Source organism: Cyanistes caeruleus, chromosome 16, assembly GCF_971803275.1.
Source record: "Cyanistes caeruleus chromosome 16, bCyaCae1.hap1.1, whole genome shotgun sequence".
NCBI classification, from domain to species: domain Eukaryota; kingdom Metazoa; phylum Chordata; class Aves; order Passeriformes; family Paridae; genus Cyanistes; species Cyanistes caeruleus.
Genome location: NC_141716.1, coordinates 16,514,580 through 16,532,570, shown reverse-complemented (window position 1 = coordinate 16,532,570; position 17,991 = coordinate 16,514,580). Strand labels below are relative to the sequence as shown.

The 17,991-nt window shown below is 48.5% G+C and overlaps 2 protein-coding genes across 20 annotated transcripts in view; both read left to right on the top strand.

The window, feature by feature from the left end:
* The window catches only part of CHD6 (chromodomain helicase DNA binding protein 6), an 85,395-nt gene extending 77,443 nt beyond the window's left edge, over window positions 1-7,952 (top strand). For 4 of the 9 annotated variants that reach the window (XM_086853557.1, XM_086853555.1, XM_086853554.1 and 1 more), the window contains 3 exons: window positions 1,730-1,849; window positions 2,898-3,002; window positions 4,993-7,952. In XM_086853557.1, coding sequence (XP_086709683.1) covers window positions 1,730-1,849; window positions 2,898-3,002; window positions 4,993-5,883 — 1,116 coding nt within the window. In that variant the 3' untranslated portion in view covers window positions 5,884-7,952. Of the gene's footprint in view, window positions 1-656; window positions 1,850-2,897; window positions 3,003-4,992 lie in introns of all 9 variants that reach the window. The other 5 variants (XM_086853559.1, XM_086853558.1, XM_086853561.1 and 2 more) reach the window with 3 other exon arrangements.
* A 3,543-nt stretch (window positions 7,953-11,495) lies between these two features.
* RBL1 (RB transcriptional corepressor like 1) overlaps window positions 11,496-17,991 on the top strand; it is a 28,082-nt gene continuing 21,586 nt past the window's right edge. For 2 of the 11 annotated variants that reach the window (XM_086853544.1, XM_086853543.1), the window contains exons 1-7: window positions 11,514-12,296; window positions 12,410-12,543; window positions 13,489-13,689; window positions 15,017-15,081; window positions 15,406-15,566; window positions 16,327-16,376; window positions 17,586-17,769. In XM_086853544.1, the coding sequence (XP_086709670.1) occupies window positions 12,165-12,296; window positions 12,410-12,543; window positions 13,489-13,689; window positions 15,017-15,081; window positions 15,406-15,566; window positions 16,327-16,376; window positions 17,586-17,769 (927 nt within the window). In that variant the 5' untranslated portion in view covers window positions 11,514-12,164. Of the gene's footprint in view, window positions 12,297-12,409; window positions 12,544-12,706; window positions 13,111-13,488; window positions 13,690-15,016; window positions 15,082-15,153; window positions 15,302-15,405; window positions 15,567-16,326; window positions 16,377-17,585; window positions 17,770-17,991 lie in introns of those variants that run through there. The other 9 variants (XM_086853546.1, XM_086853542.1, XM_086853541.1 and 6 more) reach the window with 9 other exon arrangements.

The window sequence follows — 17,991 nt, the reverse complement described above, 5'->3', positions numbered from 1 at the left end:
GGGTGGCCTTCAGTGGCGTGTGTGTGTGTGTGTGCGCCTGCCTTGTGTGTTGCCCTTTGTGTTGGGTTTTTTCTTGTAACATGGTTTGTGGTGTTCATTGGGGCTATTCAGGGATTCATGACATGTTTAAGAGGTGAGCACTGTTCCCCTGTACAGCAACAAAAAGCATTTGCTGCTGGAGAACTCCTCTCCTTTCCCCAGAACACAAACATGCCCTGGACAGTGTACTGTCAGTACCTTCAGGGCTCCCTGGGAATGGAGCTGTCTGGCATCCTTCAGGAGCTGAGCTCTGTTGCCCAAGATCAGTTCTTCAGCTGCAGTATATGCAAACATCTGCCCAATGCACAATGTCTTCCAGAAGTGCCAGGGATGGATGGGAACAGAAATGAGAAAATGAATTTGAGGTGCTCAAGGTCTGTCTATGTTGTTCTTTTTCACACGGAGTCATTTTAGGCAGCACTCTTGTACTAAATAAGGTTTCCAGGCAAGAGGAAACCTGCTGTCTTTAAGAGCCAGACCAAGAGGTTGTGTTGCAAGCTGACAAGCTACGGCCATGTGGCCGTGGATGCTCTCAGAAAGCAGTGGCTCAGAGTGAGGTGCGCAGTCTGTCTGATTCTTCCTGCTGTCTCATAAACCTCCACCTCTTGGTTTCACAGGTTGGTTTGCTACAGGTTTCAGCTTATTTAGCCTGTTAGACCATGTGGTAGGCAGAGCACAGGCCATGAAACAGAGCAGGAAGAAATGTGGTGGTAAAACGGAAAAGACAGCATCTTGGTCCTGGAGGATCATGTGCCTGAGGCGGAGATTCCTGAAGCTTGGAGTACAGGCAAGACATTAGCGGTTTGAAGCTTGCTAGAGATGAGAGGTGAGGACCCCAACATTTGCTCAGCAGGATGGCCTTTGCTTTTCAAAGTCCAGAGACACATCCAGCTGTGTGCCCAGGGCCAGACTCGCAGGAGCAGGTGTGGAGGTGCCTTCCCACTCCTTCCCAACACCCTTGCCTTCCAGGAAGGTACCGAAGCTTGCCCAGTCTGACCATGCCTCTGATGAAGCTCTTACTCCCAGCAAGCCTCAGGCCAGCCCTGCAGTATCTCTTCTCTCCAAGTAGGATGGATTGAGAGAGGCTTTGGGGTACTGCAGGAGCTCAGTTCAAAGGATGAATTGCGCTCAGGGTCTTTTTCTGACTCCCAGGAGTCTGCGCTATCCGAGTTGTTCATTATAATGCTCCATCCCTGCGGGCACATCAACAGTGGGGCTTGGTGTATGCAGTGGGTGTGCAGTGACTTGGCTGTAACTCTGTAGGTTGCAGTTCCAGAGGGCTCTGATCCCAAAGAAATATGGTGCAGCATGTGGTGAAAACAGCTAAAAGAGGAAGGAAACACAGCACAGCTGAGCTGGTGAGAAGCAGGTGGCTGTGTGCAGTGTCCTGTTCACAGATGCATTTATAAGAACCTGCAGCATCAGGAGTGGAGGGGAGTTAGAAGGGGCTAGAGCACTCTAAGTGGGGTACACTGGAGACCCCTTTCTATCTACAGAAATAAGTTTTGGACATTTGAGAGCTGGTCCTGTGGCAGGGACCAGTTTGTGCTGCTGGTGCTGCTCCTGGTCCAGCCTGCAGGGATTCCCTGTCCCTTGGGAGCCCATCCATGCTGCTCTCCTGCAGGGCTTGTAGCCAGCCAGGCTCATTAAGCCATCTAGTCTCATTAACATTGTCTTGTTTGCACTCCAGAATTTTTCAGACAAGCCCAAGCAGAGGAGGCAGCGCTGCAAGGACCCCAACAAACTGGACATTAGCTCTCTGACGGGAGAGGAGCGGGTGCCGGTGGTACATAAGGGTACCGGACGGCGGGTAAGCGAAGGCCTGTTCTGTGCTCTGCCAATAGTGTCCCAAAATGCTTAGCAGACCTTGAGCTCACCTGTGGGAGAGATTTAATCCAGGGAAGCCTATGGATGAGACAGAAGTCTGGAATAGGTCTCCAATCTACATTATCCTGTGACACATGTGTGCCCAGGAACATGCAGACCTATGAAATCAGTGACTGTGTGAAGTAAGGGATGTGGGAGTGTTGTCCCTTGCCAGGGGGCACAAACCCCTCAGTGGCAATGGGATACCGCCTTTGGCTTTAAAGCCACCCTCAGCACAGCCCTATCTTGTGCTTCCTGTCCTGGATTTGATTGTTCCCCTTGAGTTCATTGCAATATGCCACAAATTGTAACATTGTCATGCAAATGCCTTTGGTTAGTTCCTCCTTATGAGGTACAGGCCAGAGCACACCAATACCCATCCCACTGCTGGGCTTGTAGAAAGTCAAGGGTTGGAACAGCTTATTCTTGCTTTCTGAGCAAGGAGCTTGGAGTTACTTGTCTGCAGTTTAATCTCCAGGGCACTTGTTCACCTCTCTGAACAAGAAGGGGTATTCATGAGTACTTTGCACCAAAATTTAGTTCTTAAACACACCCAGGACTTTACAAGGTCAGAAGGTGATGTGACATTAATTACATCTAAAAACAAAACTAGAGGGTGAGGCAGAAAGGTTGTTTCAGCCACATCTGTGTTCCCCTTTGTTTCCCCCATGCTGGCCTTTCCTGTGTGGGCTGGGGACTTTGCCAGTTCTAAGTATGCCTTTTACAGAAGCTCTGTCCCCATCACTGGTACCTGGGAGGGCAATGGGCTGGGCCACAGAGGCTGAACCTGCCTTTTCTCCCTGAGCTGTGGGTCTGGAGGCGGCAGGCACACACCAAATCCTGCAGAAGGGCAAGTGTAGCAAGGCAAGAGTCTCCACTCCAGACAAACTGCAGTCCAAAGCAAGAAGCTAGGGGAAGTGTAATCATATTTTTTGTATTATTTTACATAACTCTCTCTGCAATAGAGGTCATCCTTCTGCTGTGTTTTATAGTTAGGGGGAGCCACGGCACCAGCATTGAAGGAATTGCCAAGGTGGCTTGATGCAAACTTGGAGTATGCTGTTGCAGCTGACTGGGCTGACATTGTTAAGCTTTCAGTAAGTTAGAGCTTTCGGAGAAATCTGTATCATGTCATCTTTTCTTTTTCCCTCCCCATCCCCACAACCTTTCTCCAGTGAGGATCTGGGAGCTGTGAGGCAGGCCCTGGGCTGGGCATGTGGGAGGGGATGGCTGCAGCCCTGGGGCAGCGTGGGCGGTTGGGCTGTGCCACCACCAGCCCTGTGGCCAGGCCACAGAGAGAGGGGTGAGCACCCTGGGAGCGGGGCTCAGCATGCCTGGCTGGAGAGCCTTGGGATGCTTAGGGTAGCAGGGGCAAGAGGAATGCCCTAGGAGCTGGATGGCAGGGTGTGGACAAAACTTTCTTATGGGTCAAATTTTCAAAAACACCTCTAGTTGATGCTTTTCATCAGCTCCTGTGAGCTCTGCCTGCACAGCCGCAGGTCCACCAAAGGTCCCACAGGTCACCAGGCGTGAAGGGTCAGGCACAGGTATGGAGAGGGGCAGGATGGAGCCTCCTGTGCCAGATTCATCCACCCTGTCCATCCACCAGTCCCTGCCCTGGTGTGTGGCAGAGCCTGTGGAGAAAGAGCACTTTCCTCTCCGGCACACATGGCACTGCCAGATCACCTTGCCCTGCCCCGTGGGCTGGCCTGATCCACACTTCTCCCTACAGTCCCTCTCCCTGCCTGGTTTTGGGCTGCAGTGGTTTGTGTGACACCCTTGCAGAGGGCTGGTGGGTGAATCCTTTGGCTTAGAGGTTTGTACTGCTCTCAGATTGGTTTTTCCTTAGCGCTGGAGATTTGGCATGGTCTGTCCCCCTGCCCAGGAAACAGCTCCGTGTCCAGGCTGGCATCAGGGCCCCATCCAGGCAGCCAGTCCCAGGCGAGCTGACAGCTCTTCCTTCCCTTGATTTGAGGGAATCTTTGTCTCTTTGCCACAGAAACCACTGTGTGCCTGGCACTGCCTGGGCACCTCTCCTGTGCCCTGCTCCAGTGGCTGCATCCCATGATCATTCCCACCCCATGGACACTGAGCTTTTGGCAAATGCATATCTGTCCCGGTAGGGGAGAGATGCAGAAGGATGGCTGGCTGCTCCAAGCTCTCAGGCCAACAGGAGCTGTGGCTGGATGCCCCACAAGAGCCCAGGGGCAGTCATGGGCCCATGTAGCTTCTCCCACATGCCAGTGGGAGATGCTTCCAGAAGCTTGTCCCTCCTTGGGCAGGTGCTGTGCTGAGCAGACTGCCAGGCACATCTAATTCACATTTCTGCACTACAGGTGTCAACAGGAAATACTTTTCCTACCTAAATTTATTATTCAAAATGGTTCAAAGTGTGGTGATACTGAAATCCAAGGAAACTACGAAGGGAAATGTTTAAATGTCTGTGTTGAGGATGCTGAAAAACAGAATGTTAAGCTGTGCTGTGGGGCCCCCTGCACTGCTCTGTGTAACCAGATGGTCTCGCCCACTTCTGGCTGCTGGGTTTTGGTCCCATGTCTCTTCTGTTGGAAGAGCTTTCTGAATGCTCCCTGGCATCTCTGTGAAGCTCTGGCCAGGAACTCCACAGACAGCATGCCCACTCTCTTGTGTCATCCCATGAGCTTTGCTATCCTGCAGAGCAGGGAAAATTTGGCCCTTCCCATCTCAGGATTTTTCACCTGATGCTGAAGGCACAATTAGGGCTGGGCAGGGAGCTGAGTGGGCAGCTGACACCACGCTGCCCTAGCTCTTCTTGTGCTGTGAGCAGCTGGTGCTGAGGGCCAGGGTGAAAAACAGGGTAAAAACATGCTTCCTCCTCCCCTCCCTGAGCATTTGAGAGTACAGGATCCTGCCAGGGCAGAGCAAGGGTGTTTTGCATTTGGCAGCATCCCTTGGGGAAAAGTTGTGTGTACCTCTCAAATTCCATATCATGTAGGCAAATATTTCTGTGCCAACACCATCTGGGACGCAGATGTGGGCACAGACAAGCCAGATTCCCTCTGCTGCAGTAGTGACTGTTGGGTGTTCTCTGTTATGTCTCATTTTCAGGGCTACTTACCCGAAAACAAATTCAATCGCATCCTCACCGAGCCTGTGCTCCGGGACGCTGGGCCGCGACGGAGAGGGAGGAGGCCCCGGAGTGAACTCCTTAAAGGCCCTGGTGTTGTAGCAGATTCTTCTTCTGGAATGGGACCATTGTTCATGAACGGACTAATTGCTGGGATGGATCTAGTGGGACTTCAGAACATGAGAAATATGCAAGGGATCCCTCTGACCGGGCTGGTCGGGTTTCCTGCTGGCTTTGCAGCAGTGCCCGCTGGTGAGGATGTGAAGAGCACCCTGAGCATGTTGCCCATGATGCTGCCGGGCATGGCGACCGTACCCCAGATGTTTGGTGTGGGAGGACTCCTCAACTCCCCAATGACAACGACTTGCACCGCAACTGCTCCGACTTCGTTAACAAGCACAACGAAAGGTGGCACAGCCAGCGCCGAGAAGGCCAACGAGGAGAAACAGGGCAGCCAGGATGGGAAAAAAGAACCTCTCGCCGAAGATAAGCCTGGTCCTAGTTCATTTTCTAATCAGACAGAATCCGCAATAACTACCAGTAGTCCTGTAGCTTTTAACCCATTTCTTATCCCAGGGATGTCTCCTGGACTGATCTATCCCTCCATGTTCCTTTCCCCTGGCATCGGCATGGCGCTGCCTGGCATCCAGCAAACCAGGCACTCAGAGGTGGCAAACCTGGAGAGCCAGAAGCGGAAGAGGAAGAAAGCAAAAGGGGAATTGGCAAATCCAGAGCCAGAAACTGTCTCACTGCCGGAAAAAGAAGATGCAAACAGTCAAAACTGTGTGGAGCAGAGCCCACCAGCAGCAGCAGAGAAGGAGCAGGACGGACCAGCAGAGAAGGAGCGCCAAGCAGCTCACAATACCGATTAGAACTTTTGTTTCATTGAAAGAAAAACACAAAAAGATTGTGGCTTGTGAGTTTCTTATCCCATAAACTCTTTGTTACTTCCCCTCCCACCCCGCTCCACCTTCATAAACCTGTGTTTCCATGAGTAATATTATCTACCTAATTCCCTGTCGGAAAAAACTGGTGACATACTACATGTTAATAGTTGCAGGGTCTTGCCACTTTATTAGATAAACAGTGTTGTCTAGCTAGTATGGGAGGCACCGAATTCTCATTCTGTTTTTCCAGTCGATCATCCCAGCCAACAATAGCAAATCCAGTACTTGGTCACCCCCCGCAAATTGCTCACTCCTTTGAGAAGAAAAAGCAGCAAAAAAACAAGAGCAAAAGTGTTTATCTCTTGGTCTAACACACAGACAAGGGTATTTCTGTCTACAGCGATACTGAACGAAAAAGCCTACATGTGGGCTAAAAGCACAGCTGTAGTAAGTGCTAATGTGTATTTTTGATTTAAAGTATTTCCCTATTTTATCATGGTTACTAGAATAGTAGTATAGACAGAAGTATATAACTAATGACTGCAAATGCATATATTCATTTTTTTTGAAAGGAAATGCATAACTGGTAGTGATATAATTTCTTGATCACCCCCACCTCAAAGGTTTGGAGACAAACTGCAGAGAGTGAAAAACGATGTAGACATTCTTTTGTATTTTTTAAAACCAATGTTTGGTTTTATGTTATGTGGAGTTTAGTTGCCCTTTCCTTGGTAGTTACAAGACTTTCCAGCTTGAGCTGGAAGGGTTTTGCACACTTGCATGACTTTTCTGGGGTTACTGTATCTGTAGCAACCAGTTCCTTCATCATTCTGCTTGTCTTCAGTTCCCCTCTCTGGCGTTAGTTCTCAGCTATGGCATTATAGGTGCTCTAAAGGTATTTTTTTTCCAGCCATGAACAGACCATACTGACTTTAATGCTCTTATATGAACACTGAGGCTTTCTGAGTTTTTATATTTCCCACTCCTTACCCCAGAAGTGATGTTCTTTCAGCAAACACGGAGAAGGCTGTAGGCCAGCTTCCCTCCTTGGGGCATCCTCTAAGAAGGACCCTTGAGACTTTCAGAGCCTGAATTTCTTACTTTCTAGTGGTGGACTGTGAAGAGATGACTTTGGCTTCTTCCCATTCCGTTTGCTGTTGAACAGTATTTCCAGTCCTCCAAATGATTTCAGCATCTGCATTTCAAATGGATGGGTTTTAATGCTGCCAGCCCCCTGCTCCAGCTCTGGGTACTGAGACTCCTCCACAGGCAACTCTTCTGATTTCTCCTTCCCCTCACTCCTTTAATTCTTCTTTCACTTGGGGTTGTTCTTACTTGCAGTTCATGGTCTGAGAATTGAATAAAGCCACAGTGGTGCAGCTGTGAGCGAAGGGCAGGCTGGGAGGGAGTTGGAGTGTGCTATTCATCAGTTTCACACTTGGTTGTCACAATTTACTGTATTTTTTACTTTTTTTTTTCTGTTGCAGTTTTTGCTAATTTATCAGATGGTCCAAATGTTTTGACATAACTATTTCAGTTTGCATTATTTATTTATGATGCTTTTTGTCATTGTCTTTTATACATTTGGGATTATAAATTATGTACATGTTAAAATTAGCATCTCAAAGAAGTCTGTTACCCGTGGTCAAAAACACAGTTGGTTTATATTTTCACAGAATTTATTCCCAGTTTACTGGATTGGATGACTTTTTTTTAAAGTATGTAGCCAATCATAATGCAATCCTCCTCCCCCCCAATAATTGTGTTCTATTTAATAACATTCTTGTAGCATAGATACTGTATCACTATCAACAGATTTCTTAGAAATGCTGCTATCTCTATTTAACTAACATTTTGTTCAGTTTTTGCCTCCAGTGGAAGCAGAAAGGGTTTTTTCAGCTGTTAAATCCAAAATCAATATAATTTATTTATGTAAAAAAAAAAAGTCACGATTGATATATTTTTGAACCTTTTAAGTACTAACTTTGTTTTTATTCAGTGGAAGAACATGTACTTGCCCTAAATCCTTAAAATACAAATGCTATAAAACTTCATATATCTTCAAAGCCTTACTGTGAATGGATACAGAAATCTCTTCCGAGTCCATTTCTTGTTATGGGATGGTTTTTCCAGGGTTACACGCGTAAGGAACAGGGTTTAAAATGAAATTTATTTAATAAGCCAGCATGCTCTATACCTTGTTCTTCCTTAGCTGACATGTATGCTACGTCTCTGGGTGTTTAGGCTTCTCTTTGCTACTTTGTGACCCTTTTGCAACCCGATATACTCTGTGGATTATTTAGACTGTAAGGCATTAAGTGGCTGCTTCTTCTTTTCCATCATATCCCAAACAAATGCCAAATTTTCTCCGGTTTTCATGGCTTTTCACACACATACATCCTTCACCAAATGTGCTAACAAAATAAACTGTCTGTGCTCTTGAACATGGATAAAAAGAAAAAGATTTAAAAGTCAGATTTTTATTTTTTTAATTTAGTGACTAGATGATGCTTATCTTTCAGACTTGGGAGAGCCTTGCTACAGATGTATATAATTTTTTTCAGCAAATATATGTGAATGTTTAATTCACCTGACTCAGTGATAAACGTGACTTGCCTTTTTCTCAGCATGAATTATTGAGAAGCTGTTGAAAACAGTGGCCTGGTCGCTGCTCTAGGCTTGCTCCTGATGCCCTGTGTGTTACTCTGAGTCGGGCTGCTCCTGTGAGGAGCTGAATCCAAGCTCTCACAGCGTCCTGGGGTGAACATGAGTGGGGTGACATGAGTGGGGGAACTCATGTCCCACGTGGGTTGTAAGATGCCAGGAGCAGCCCAAGCTCCAGGGCCAGTTAAAGCACAGAGGATGCACAAGGACTCTCTGCTGATGAGCTTTTTCCACAAGAGTGGAAACCCAGAGACCTCCACAGTCATCACACACACGCCCGCCCTCCAGGCAGTTACACCCCTTGGCACTCACACAGCCCCTCGCAGCAGGTGGGGTCCTGGGGGTGGTGGGCTCCTCTCCCTGCACCTCTCAGTTTTTGAAGAGCTTGTCCTAAATCTCTGTGTAAGGATCTCAGGCTTTAGCACAGCATTTGCCATTGTTTCATTGGAATGATGTGCAGGAGCAGCTCCATTCTTCCAAGATACAGGAAAAAAAGATAAGAATAAAATGAGTGCTTTTACTGTCCACCTGCCCTGCCTTGTATATAAGCACCTTGTCCTGATATTTTGTTGCTGCTTTGGAAAAGAAAAAGAGAAAACACAAGAAGATTGTATTTCAGGAAGAAAGACTGGCAAAATGATAGCGTGAACTATGAATTTCCAGTTCCGTAGTCTCCCTGTAAATTCTAGCTCCACACACTGCAACCTTGCACCTCAGCATCCATAATGCAGGATATTTGCTGGCAGAATCTGCAGAAAGAGGGCGATGGAGGAGCATGTGCTGGCTTTGGGCTGTCACATCAGTGGTGGCTGCAGGGTCTCTGTCTCTTCAGACAAGATGTGCTACCTGCTGGTGGCAGTGAATGGATGTGGTGGAGGATGGGCACCATGGGCACAGCTTGCTCCCTGTTGTGTTTTGCAGGATACAGGTGCCCCTTCCCAGACTGTGAGAGACGGGCACAGCTGCACATCCCCACTGCTGTCCCTGTCTGGTTTTGATCTGATGGGACACAGAAGTCTCATCACACATTTAGACAGGATCTCTAATTCCCTTTATGGTCACAAAAAGGGGGAAGAATTTTCCTCAGCACTGGGCCGTGGTTGGGGGAGCTTTACTTACCGCAAGTGCAGATGTCCCTCTGGGCTCTTGACAGTTGCAAGAAAGGATTTGGTGTTGGAAATCTTGGCTGGCAGTGAGGAGAAGGCAATTTCTCTAATGACATCCTCGTTTGCATTGATTAAAACTTGAGCTTTTCAGTGCAGTTTTACTCCTTGCCTGTTCAGGAGCCACTTCGGCCCATCTGCAGTCTGCAGAGTGCACTTCTGCACTCTGGAGCATGGGCTGAGTCATGAGATAGGATCTCCTCACGTTTTACAACCTCAAAGCACTACACTACACTCCAGGTGAAGTCCCCAAATGCCTCACAGGCCGTGGGCACTGTGACAGACGAGCAGTTCTGCCAGAACAGGAGTCGGCCCAGCCACCCACAGAGCAGCAGCTCTGGAAAAGTGAAGAGAAATCCAGCTTGTCTCTCAATCCCCTTCCCATCAATGTGTGCAGTGTGCCTGGTACGTTTGGACAGCAGGCCTAAGAACATCATCCTCATCCTCCCATGTGACTTTTTGGGATGCAAAAAAAATTTTAACTAAAAACAAATTTTAACTAAACATATTTTTCAGTCAAGAATATGTCCTCAGAGGTACTATGTGCAGAAAGAAAGAAAATAAGTAATTAGAAAAAAGGCAGCTTATATATTTATGCAGAATTCCCTGTGTTCAGCATTTTGACTTTGACACCAGGGATCTCCATGTTGGAAATGGCTTTGTTGTGAAATCCAGGCAGAATGGGATGAACCCAAGTTGGCCATGTTGCATTCCAGGACTGCTTCTGGTCTGTTCCCTTTCCCTTGCTCAGAAAGTGCTCCCAGGGGTGGCTGGAGACCATCAGTGCAGTGCCAGAGGTGGCATTGATTACCAAAAGAGCAAGATTTCACCTCAAAAGGTGTAAAACAATGCAAGATCTTACAGCCCAGCAGATAGTCCCACTCCCCATGTGGCCTTGTTCTCCCTCCAGTGGGATTTTAATTCATGAACAGCTGTACAGCATGACTACCTGGCTCCATTTGTCAGTGGTCTGGATGGGATGTGACATTACTGGTTTAACTTGGAACACAATCCCAGCCTGTCTGAACGCATCAGTTCAGGCAAGCTCAGTGTGAGCCTTCAGAGGGTTTCAAGAAATAGCAATGTCCTGGACCTGTTGCAGGAGCAGCTGAGGGGGGTGTGAGCCATGGCAGATGCTCCAGCCTCTCCTCCCTTTGGGCTCCTGCCAAGCATTGGTTGTCAAGTTTTTCAGCTGGCTGTGCTATAGCATTGGGAGACATTGTACAGGAATTGCCTGCACTCTTTGGAAAAACGAAATTTTAAAGGAAAACCTCGCAGTGACTTTTCCCTCCAGAAAAGGAAAGAGATTTCTAATAGAGAAGAGATGCACAAGAAAGAAAAGCTCAGCTCATCCAGAGGAAGATGCATCTTTGACCCAGAAGGAATAAATAAGCCTGTGGGACTCATAGCCTCATTACCCCAAATGAAACACATTTCCTGTCTGCTGATGACAGGCAGTTTTCCATGCTCTTATGTCAAATCTTTCCAAATAGATTTAGATGTTGGATTAAGGTTGTTTTTTATGGAAAGTAGCATTTTGGAAAGCACGGAGCTGATCTGGTCCTCGGAGAGGGACCAGCCACACCAGCCTGCAGATCCCACGAACTGATCCCTGCGCTTTGCAAAAGGGCATTTTCAAGAAAACCAACCCCGGGGTCTGTGCGTGGTGCCGGAGGTCGGGGCAGGGCAGAGGCTGCCGAGTGAGCGGGGCCGGGTCCTGAGCATCCCCGCGGGTACTGGGGAAGGGGATCCGCCGCGCCCGCTCCGGGCGAGCTCCGCGAGTGCTCCGTGCCGCGCGCCCCTCCCAGCAGAAGGGAGGTGTTCAGGTATCCTCCAGTGACAGGCGGCTCCAGAGCCCTGCTCCTTATCCCCGAAGCAGCTCTGCGGACGCTGCGTGACTCGAGCCCCTTCCAGAGGTCCGGGAGCCGCTCCTCTGCCCACGGGGCCGGGCGGTGTCCCCACGGCTCCCGACACGTAGTGCTCCCAAGGGGGCTCCGTCCATCAGCGCCGCTTCCAGTGGAACCGGCCCCTGGGAGCGCTCTGAGCCCCGCCACGACGGGGATGGATGCGGGGCCGTGCCACGCGTGACGGGAGCGGGGCCCGGGGGCTGCCGAGAGGATGCTGCACCCACGCGTGTCCCAGGGCGCCGCGGGACAAGGAAACGCAGCTCCTGCCAGAGCCGTGCGGGGGAACGAGCCGCGAGGACCCGCCAGCACCGAGCGCCGGCCGGCAGAGGGGTGACCCCGGGTGACCTCGGGCTGGCCTCCACCGCCCCCCCCCCGCGCTCGTCCTCTTCCCGGTCCCGATCCCTGTCCCTATCCCTATTCGTGTCCGTGTCCGTGTCCCTGTCCCTCTCCCTGTCCCTGTCCCCGCCCCGCTCTCTCCCCGCGGCGGAAGCGGCCCCGCCCTTCCGGCGGTTTTGGCGCGCGCTCCGCCGCCATGTCCCACCCGGGGGCCGCCGATCCCGGGGCCGCCGTGGAGCGGCTCTGCCGGGAGCTCAACTTGGACGCGGCGAGCGCGGCCGAGGCGCTGCGCGACTTCACGGCGCTGCGGGGCACCTACAGCCTGGAGGTGAGCGGGGCCGGGCGGGCGGGCGGGCGGGGGCGGGGGTGGGGACGGTCCCGCCCCGGCCGAGCCCGCGGGGCGCGGCGCTGCCCCGGTGACCGCGGGTCCCGTGCCCTCAGGGCGAGGCGCTGCACTGGTTGGCCTGCGCGCTGTACGTCGCCTGCCGCCGGAGCCGCGTGCCCACCGTGGGGAGTAGCCCGATGGAGGGGAACGGCGTCTCCCTGACCCGCATCCTGCGCTCCGCACGCCTCAGGTGAGCGCCCCGCCCGCCGGGCCGGGCCCTGCCGGGGCCGAGCGCTCAGCGCCGGGAGTGCCCTGCCCTGCTCTGCCAAAGCCGCTGATCCCAGTGCCGCTCCTTCGCTCCCAGCCCTGCCGGCCGCGGCGGGGTAAAAGCAGTAAATCCACTGTTATTACAGATGGAAATGAGATGCAAATACGTGATTTCCAACTTCAAGCCTTTAGGAAACGGCCTCTGTCGGACCAGCAGCTGTTCTACACGCGCCAGTTGTTTCTCTCTGTAGTTAATTTTACCACAAACACCTCGGCGCGTGCCATCCCGGTACATCGTGTGTTTGACTCAGGATTCAGGCCAAGTCCCGACGGAGTGCTGGCAGCTGCTGGTTTTTCTGGGAACACAGCGCTGGTGATAACAGAACTCACCTTCTGCACGACCCCGGCAGCAGCTCCCCTGTCACTGTGGCTGTGACCTGGGAACAGGAGCCTGGAATCTCGCTCGTTACATTTAAAAGCCCCAATCCCCGCTGAGCTGCTGGAGTGGTTGTCAGTTATTTACATCCCCAGCTGACAGGTTTCTGTACAGGTAACTTTGACAGGCATCAGCTCTTGGCTTGTTTTGTTGCCTGTCCTGCCTCCACCTCAGCATATGCAGAGCTGTGCCTGCACTTTGATGGCCACCACTGTCCTGCTCCACACAGTCATGCTGGCAGCCTCCACATCAAATTAATGTTCCAATGCCTTAAAGAAGGTCAAGAAGAAACCCCAGAGTGATAAAAGGCAAAAATCTGATAACATATACAATTTGGGAGTCTTATCAAAATGAGTTGTAAACCTACATAGTAATCATGTCAGTCATTAAAGAAGTAAATAAAAAAAAACCATTAAAAGCATTTTGGCTTTTTAAAATTTTATAATGAAAGTTAGTTAAAGCTCAAAGCAGATTTTTCTTTTTTCTTTTAAGTTTAATTCAGTTTTTTAGCAAAATGAAGAAGTGGATGGACATGTCAAACCTGCCCCAGGAATTCCGAGAGCGAGTTGAGAGACTGGAGAGAAATTTTGAAGTGTCAACTGTGATTTTCAAAAAGTTTGAACCAATATTTTTTGATATATTTCAAAACCCTTATGAAGAAACTTCCAAACTGCATCGAAGCAGGAAGCAAAGGTATTTTTTAGATTTGATGTGACTTTTCCCTGGAAAGAGTTATACCCAGTATAAGTTTATGAAAATTAATTTCCCAAGTGATGGGGTCTCTTTGACTCTGAAATGCAGCCAGTGCAGAGCCACCCCTGACCCTGGTGGGTGCAGCTCAGGTCATCTGGGCTTCACAACCAGCTGCTGTAGCACAGGAACTGTCCTGCTGTGAGCATGTCAGGGTGTGGTGGGAAGAGGTACCATGAGGTGGGTTAGCTCCAAAGTACACTTTAAATGTTTAGCAGAAATAGCTGAAGTAGCACAAGTGTGTTTTGTCTTGGCAGTGGTGGCAGGGGTTTGGGATCATGCCGTGATCCCTCTGCTCGGGGCTGTCACATCACTGTGACCTCCATGCTGCCAGGTGTTTGCCATGGTTGCCAGATGAATGGAAACACCAAAAGGGAGGAAGTTACAGCTGATGTGCACATTTTTATGACAAATTTGGAAATGTGTGGTGTCGTTTTCCACACACACATGAAACGTCTGCCTTATTGAAAGGAGTGTGTCCTATTCCCTGCAAGAATATGTGGCTGTGACAGTTTTGTAGTGAGAATGTAACCTTGGGGATGAGGCAGCCAAAATGTGGATCTGCAAGGTGTTTTTTTAGTTCATGTGGGTTCTCTGGATGTGAGGGGAGATAATTGTTGTGGTACAATGTTCCTGTGTAACTCCACATCCACAGGCAGAATGCAGAGGAGGTGCTCTGTCGAGTGCTCTGTTCATGTTCCTTTCTCAGAGCAATGTTGGTTGGTGCCACCGTGGCTTTGGCTGCTCTGTGGGCTGAGTCATGTCTTCCTTGGTCTTCCAGCTCCATGGGCTTGGATAGTTCTGCTCCAAACAGGAGTCAGCAGCTGAGCTGTAGTACAAGCTAAAATTGCCTGCTCTGAAGGCTGATGCTTTAGTAAAATATTTTGGGAAAACTCTCACTGGAATATATATAGCCTTTGTCACCTCCTCACCTGTGGCTGCTGGAGGGTTCTGTGGGAGGTATGACACCAACAGAATAGCGTGGTAGGGTCAGAGGCCAGAGGCAGCCTTTGTCTTGGGAACAGGGTTGGGAAGTTGTGGATGTGTGCAGGACACTCTGTGGAGCCAGGTTGGGCACTGTCTGTCAGGCAGTGAGAGCTGAACTGACTGGACTGACATGTAGCTTAGACTGTGCCTTAATGTGGAATTGAGACAGCAGCTCCAGCCATTGTTTTGAGCAGGGAAATGGAATGGAATTTGTGCTGTAGAGCAAGGTTTGGCTTCCTGGAACTGAAGAGTAATTTCTCCCCCCAATTTTTCTTGTTGACAGGCGGGTGCCATGTAGTGTCAAAGATCTCTTCAACTTCTGCTGGACTCTTTTTGTGTACACTAAGGGTAGGCTGCTTGATTTGCCTTCGTGGTTTGTATACATTCCCAGCTGTGATCTTCTGTTGTGTTGCTTGACGTGATGTGCTGTCTCTTAAAGGTAATTTCCATATGATTGGAGATGATTTAGTAAATTCCTATCATTTACTTCTGTGCTGCTTGGACCTGGTTTTTGCCAATGCCCTTCTGTGTCCAAACAGAAGAGATTTGCTAAATCCATCATTTAAAGGTATGATGGGGACAGCTTATTTACAATCAAGTGTGCTTTGTTCTCTTGGCTCATTTGAAATGAAGTTGAAGGTTGGTTGTCTTCCCTCTCCTCCTGGTTCCCAGGCTTACCAGTGGAATTCCACACTCTGGAGATCAAAGCCTCTGAGGATCCTCCCTGCATCGTGGCCATGCTCTGCGAGCTGCATGACGGGCTCCTCGTGGAAGCGAAAGGCATAAAGGAGCACTACTTCAAACCATACATTGCAAAGCTGTTTGATAGGAAGGTATAACTTGTGAGTTTTATGAGCACTTGGTGGTGCTTCATGGTGGTCTTGAGACCATTTAAGTGCTGCACATTCCACAGGGGAGAGCAAAGGAAATTAGCAAAGGAACTTGTTCGTGAGCAAAGGAACTCAGGCTGGCTCCAGTTTTCTTTGTATTTTAGCAGGAGCAGAATTCCCTCACACTTCTAATGCTGTGTGCTGTAAGGTCTCCTCTCTTTCAGCTTTTTATGTCAGTGAAGAATCTTTGCTTTCCTTTCTTGGCAGTGTGAAACTGAGTCATGAAGGATGGTGTTTTCTTCAGGCAAAAAAAAAGTTATCACCGTGTGAAATAATTGTATGGGATATCTGTCGTGGGAGTGTGGGTCCTGCTGCTTGTCTTGAAGTTGAGCAAAATGAATTGGAAGGAGAGGTTGAAGTTGCAGATATACAAATTGTCCTGTCCAGTTCTGATCCTGGAAATGTTTTGCAAGCTCTGCAAAAGCTTCTTTGTAGTTGCTCATGGAGCCAGTCCCTAACCCAGCAGTGAACAGATGCCACATTGCAGGGCTGGCTCTGAGCAGTGAGTTTGTATGGAGCTTGGATCCAGTTGGGCTTTGTTCTTTGTCTTGGTAATGGCACTGTAGCCCTTTGGTCTAGGCAAAAAAAAGAGTCCAGTTATGTACCTAAATCTCATTTCCTTTTTGACTTAAACCATCATGCCCTCAGACTTGAAACAATTTTGATTTTATTATCTAAGATATTTCTGCTTTTTTTTTCTTAGATCTTAAAAGGAGATTGTCTGTTGGATCTTTGCAACTTTACAGAAAATAAGTAAGTAACAGCTTTTGTTCTTAATCATAGGGCTTTGTTCATGTCAAGCACAGGCCTTTCTGTACTAAATCTCAGTTTTCCTGTTCGTTTGTCTTGCCATAACTAATGGGTTTTGATTATTTGTCCATCAAAGCTGCTCTCTGGCTGAAGCCCCTATGTCAGGGGTTCAAGCTGCAGAGATTCTTCTTGATGTCAGTTTTTTTGGTAGTTGCTCTGATTTTCTGGCAACTGTAACCTTTGAATAATGTAATGCAAATCAAAACATTGGCTCTGAAGGTCACAGATGTGTTTCTATACACGTATTATGCTCAAGTAGGGAAATCTCTAAATTTATTTCTCTGTCTCTAATTGAGTGTATAAATCTGTGGAGGCAGCAGATGGACTCAAAAGAAAAAGAACAATTGCAAAACCACAAAAAAGAGGTGAACAATTTCTGTGGGAGGCAAGTGTAGTTGTTTTGGAAAGTTTGAATTCACCTCTGAAAGCTACTTTAAATGCAAACTATAAAAAATCCTTGTCAGGTTTTTTTTGCCGTTTGGAAAAATACCTATTAATTTTTTTTTTGGCTTTTGTGAGCTTTTAACTTGTTGGTTTGCTTTGGGAATTTTGAGCAAGGACTCAGTTGTTTTAACAATGCAGATAACACCTCAATTTAGATACAAAATCATTTATTTGATAATTGAACATTGAATTTCTCTTAGTATGCTGGAATAAAGAAAATGAAGGATTTGTTTGGAGTCACATGTCAGTGGTAGTTTTAGAAATAAAACCCAGAAATAACTCCTCACTTTCCTCTCATCTGTACCATTAGGAAAATTATGGGCTACAGAGTGGCAAACCCAGAAATCCAGCAGAGCTGGGTGCAGTTCTCCTTGTGTGTGCACAGACTTAACCTCTGAGCAGCTGAGCACTTCCAGACTGGTTTATTTACAAGTGGTGTGAAAGCAAAGTTGTTTTTTCCCTTTTCTTACTGAGATCCAAATGCTGGTGGAAGAGTGATTCCTGCAGTGATCCTAAAGAGATTTTGGGTCCAAGGGTAGGCAGGGATGGCTGGGGCCAGGCTGCTCAGGGAGGTGGGAGCAGCACTGCTGTCCAGAGCATGAAACTCTGACCCTGTGCTGGTTTGTGGTTGTACCAGCACTCCTGGGGCACCTTCTTCCTTTGTTCAGCGGTTAAACCTTTGTTATCAAACCTGGGCCTCTCTTTCAGCAAAGCACTGAATAAAGAGTATGAAGAGTATGTTCTGACCGTGGGTGACTTTGATGAGAGAGTTTTCCTGGGAGCTGATGCTGAAGAAGAAATTGGTACTCGAAAATTCCCTGCAGATGTACCAGGAGAGAAAACGGCAGCAAGAGCTCACATGGAGTGTCATCTGCAGCAGCATTTTGAAAAGGTGATTAATTTAAAATGGCAAGCTCACTTGAAGTTCTCCTTCAAGTTTTCCTGTCTTTATACACTCTTTGAATCATTGGGTTGACTTGAAATTTCTTGCTGGGAGGAAAATGGTGAACACAGGCTTTAGTGCTGTGTTGCTAAGGAGAAAAGGTGGTATCTCCTTTCCTGTGGAATTTTTAAAATAACTATTCCTTAAACAGAATGAGCACACTTCATGTGT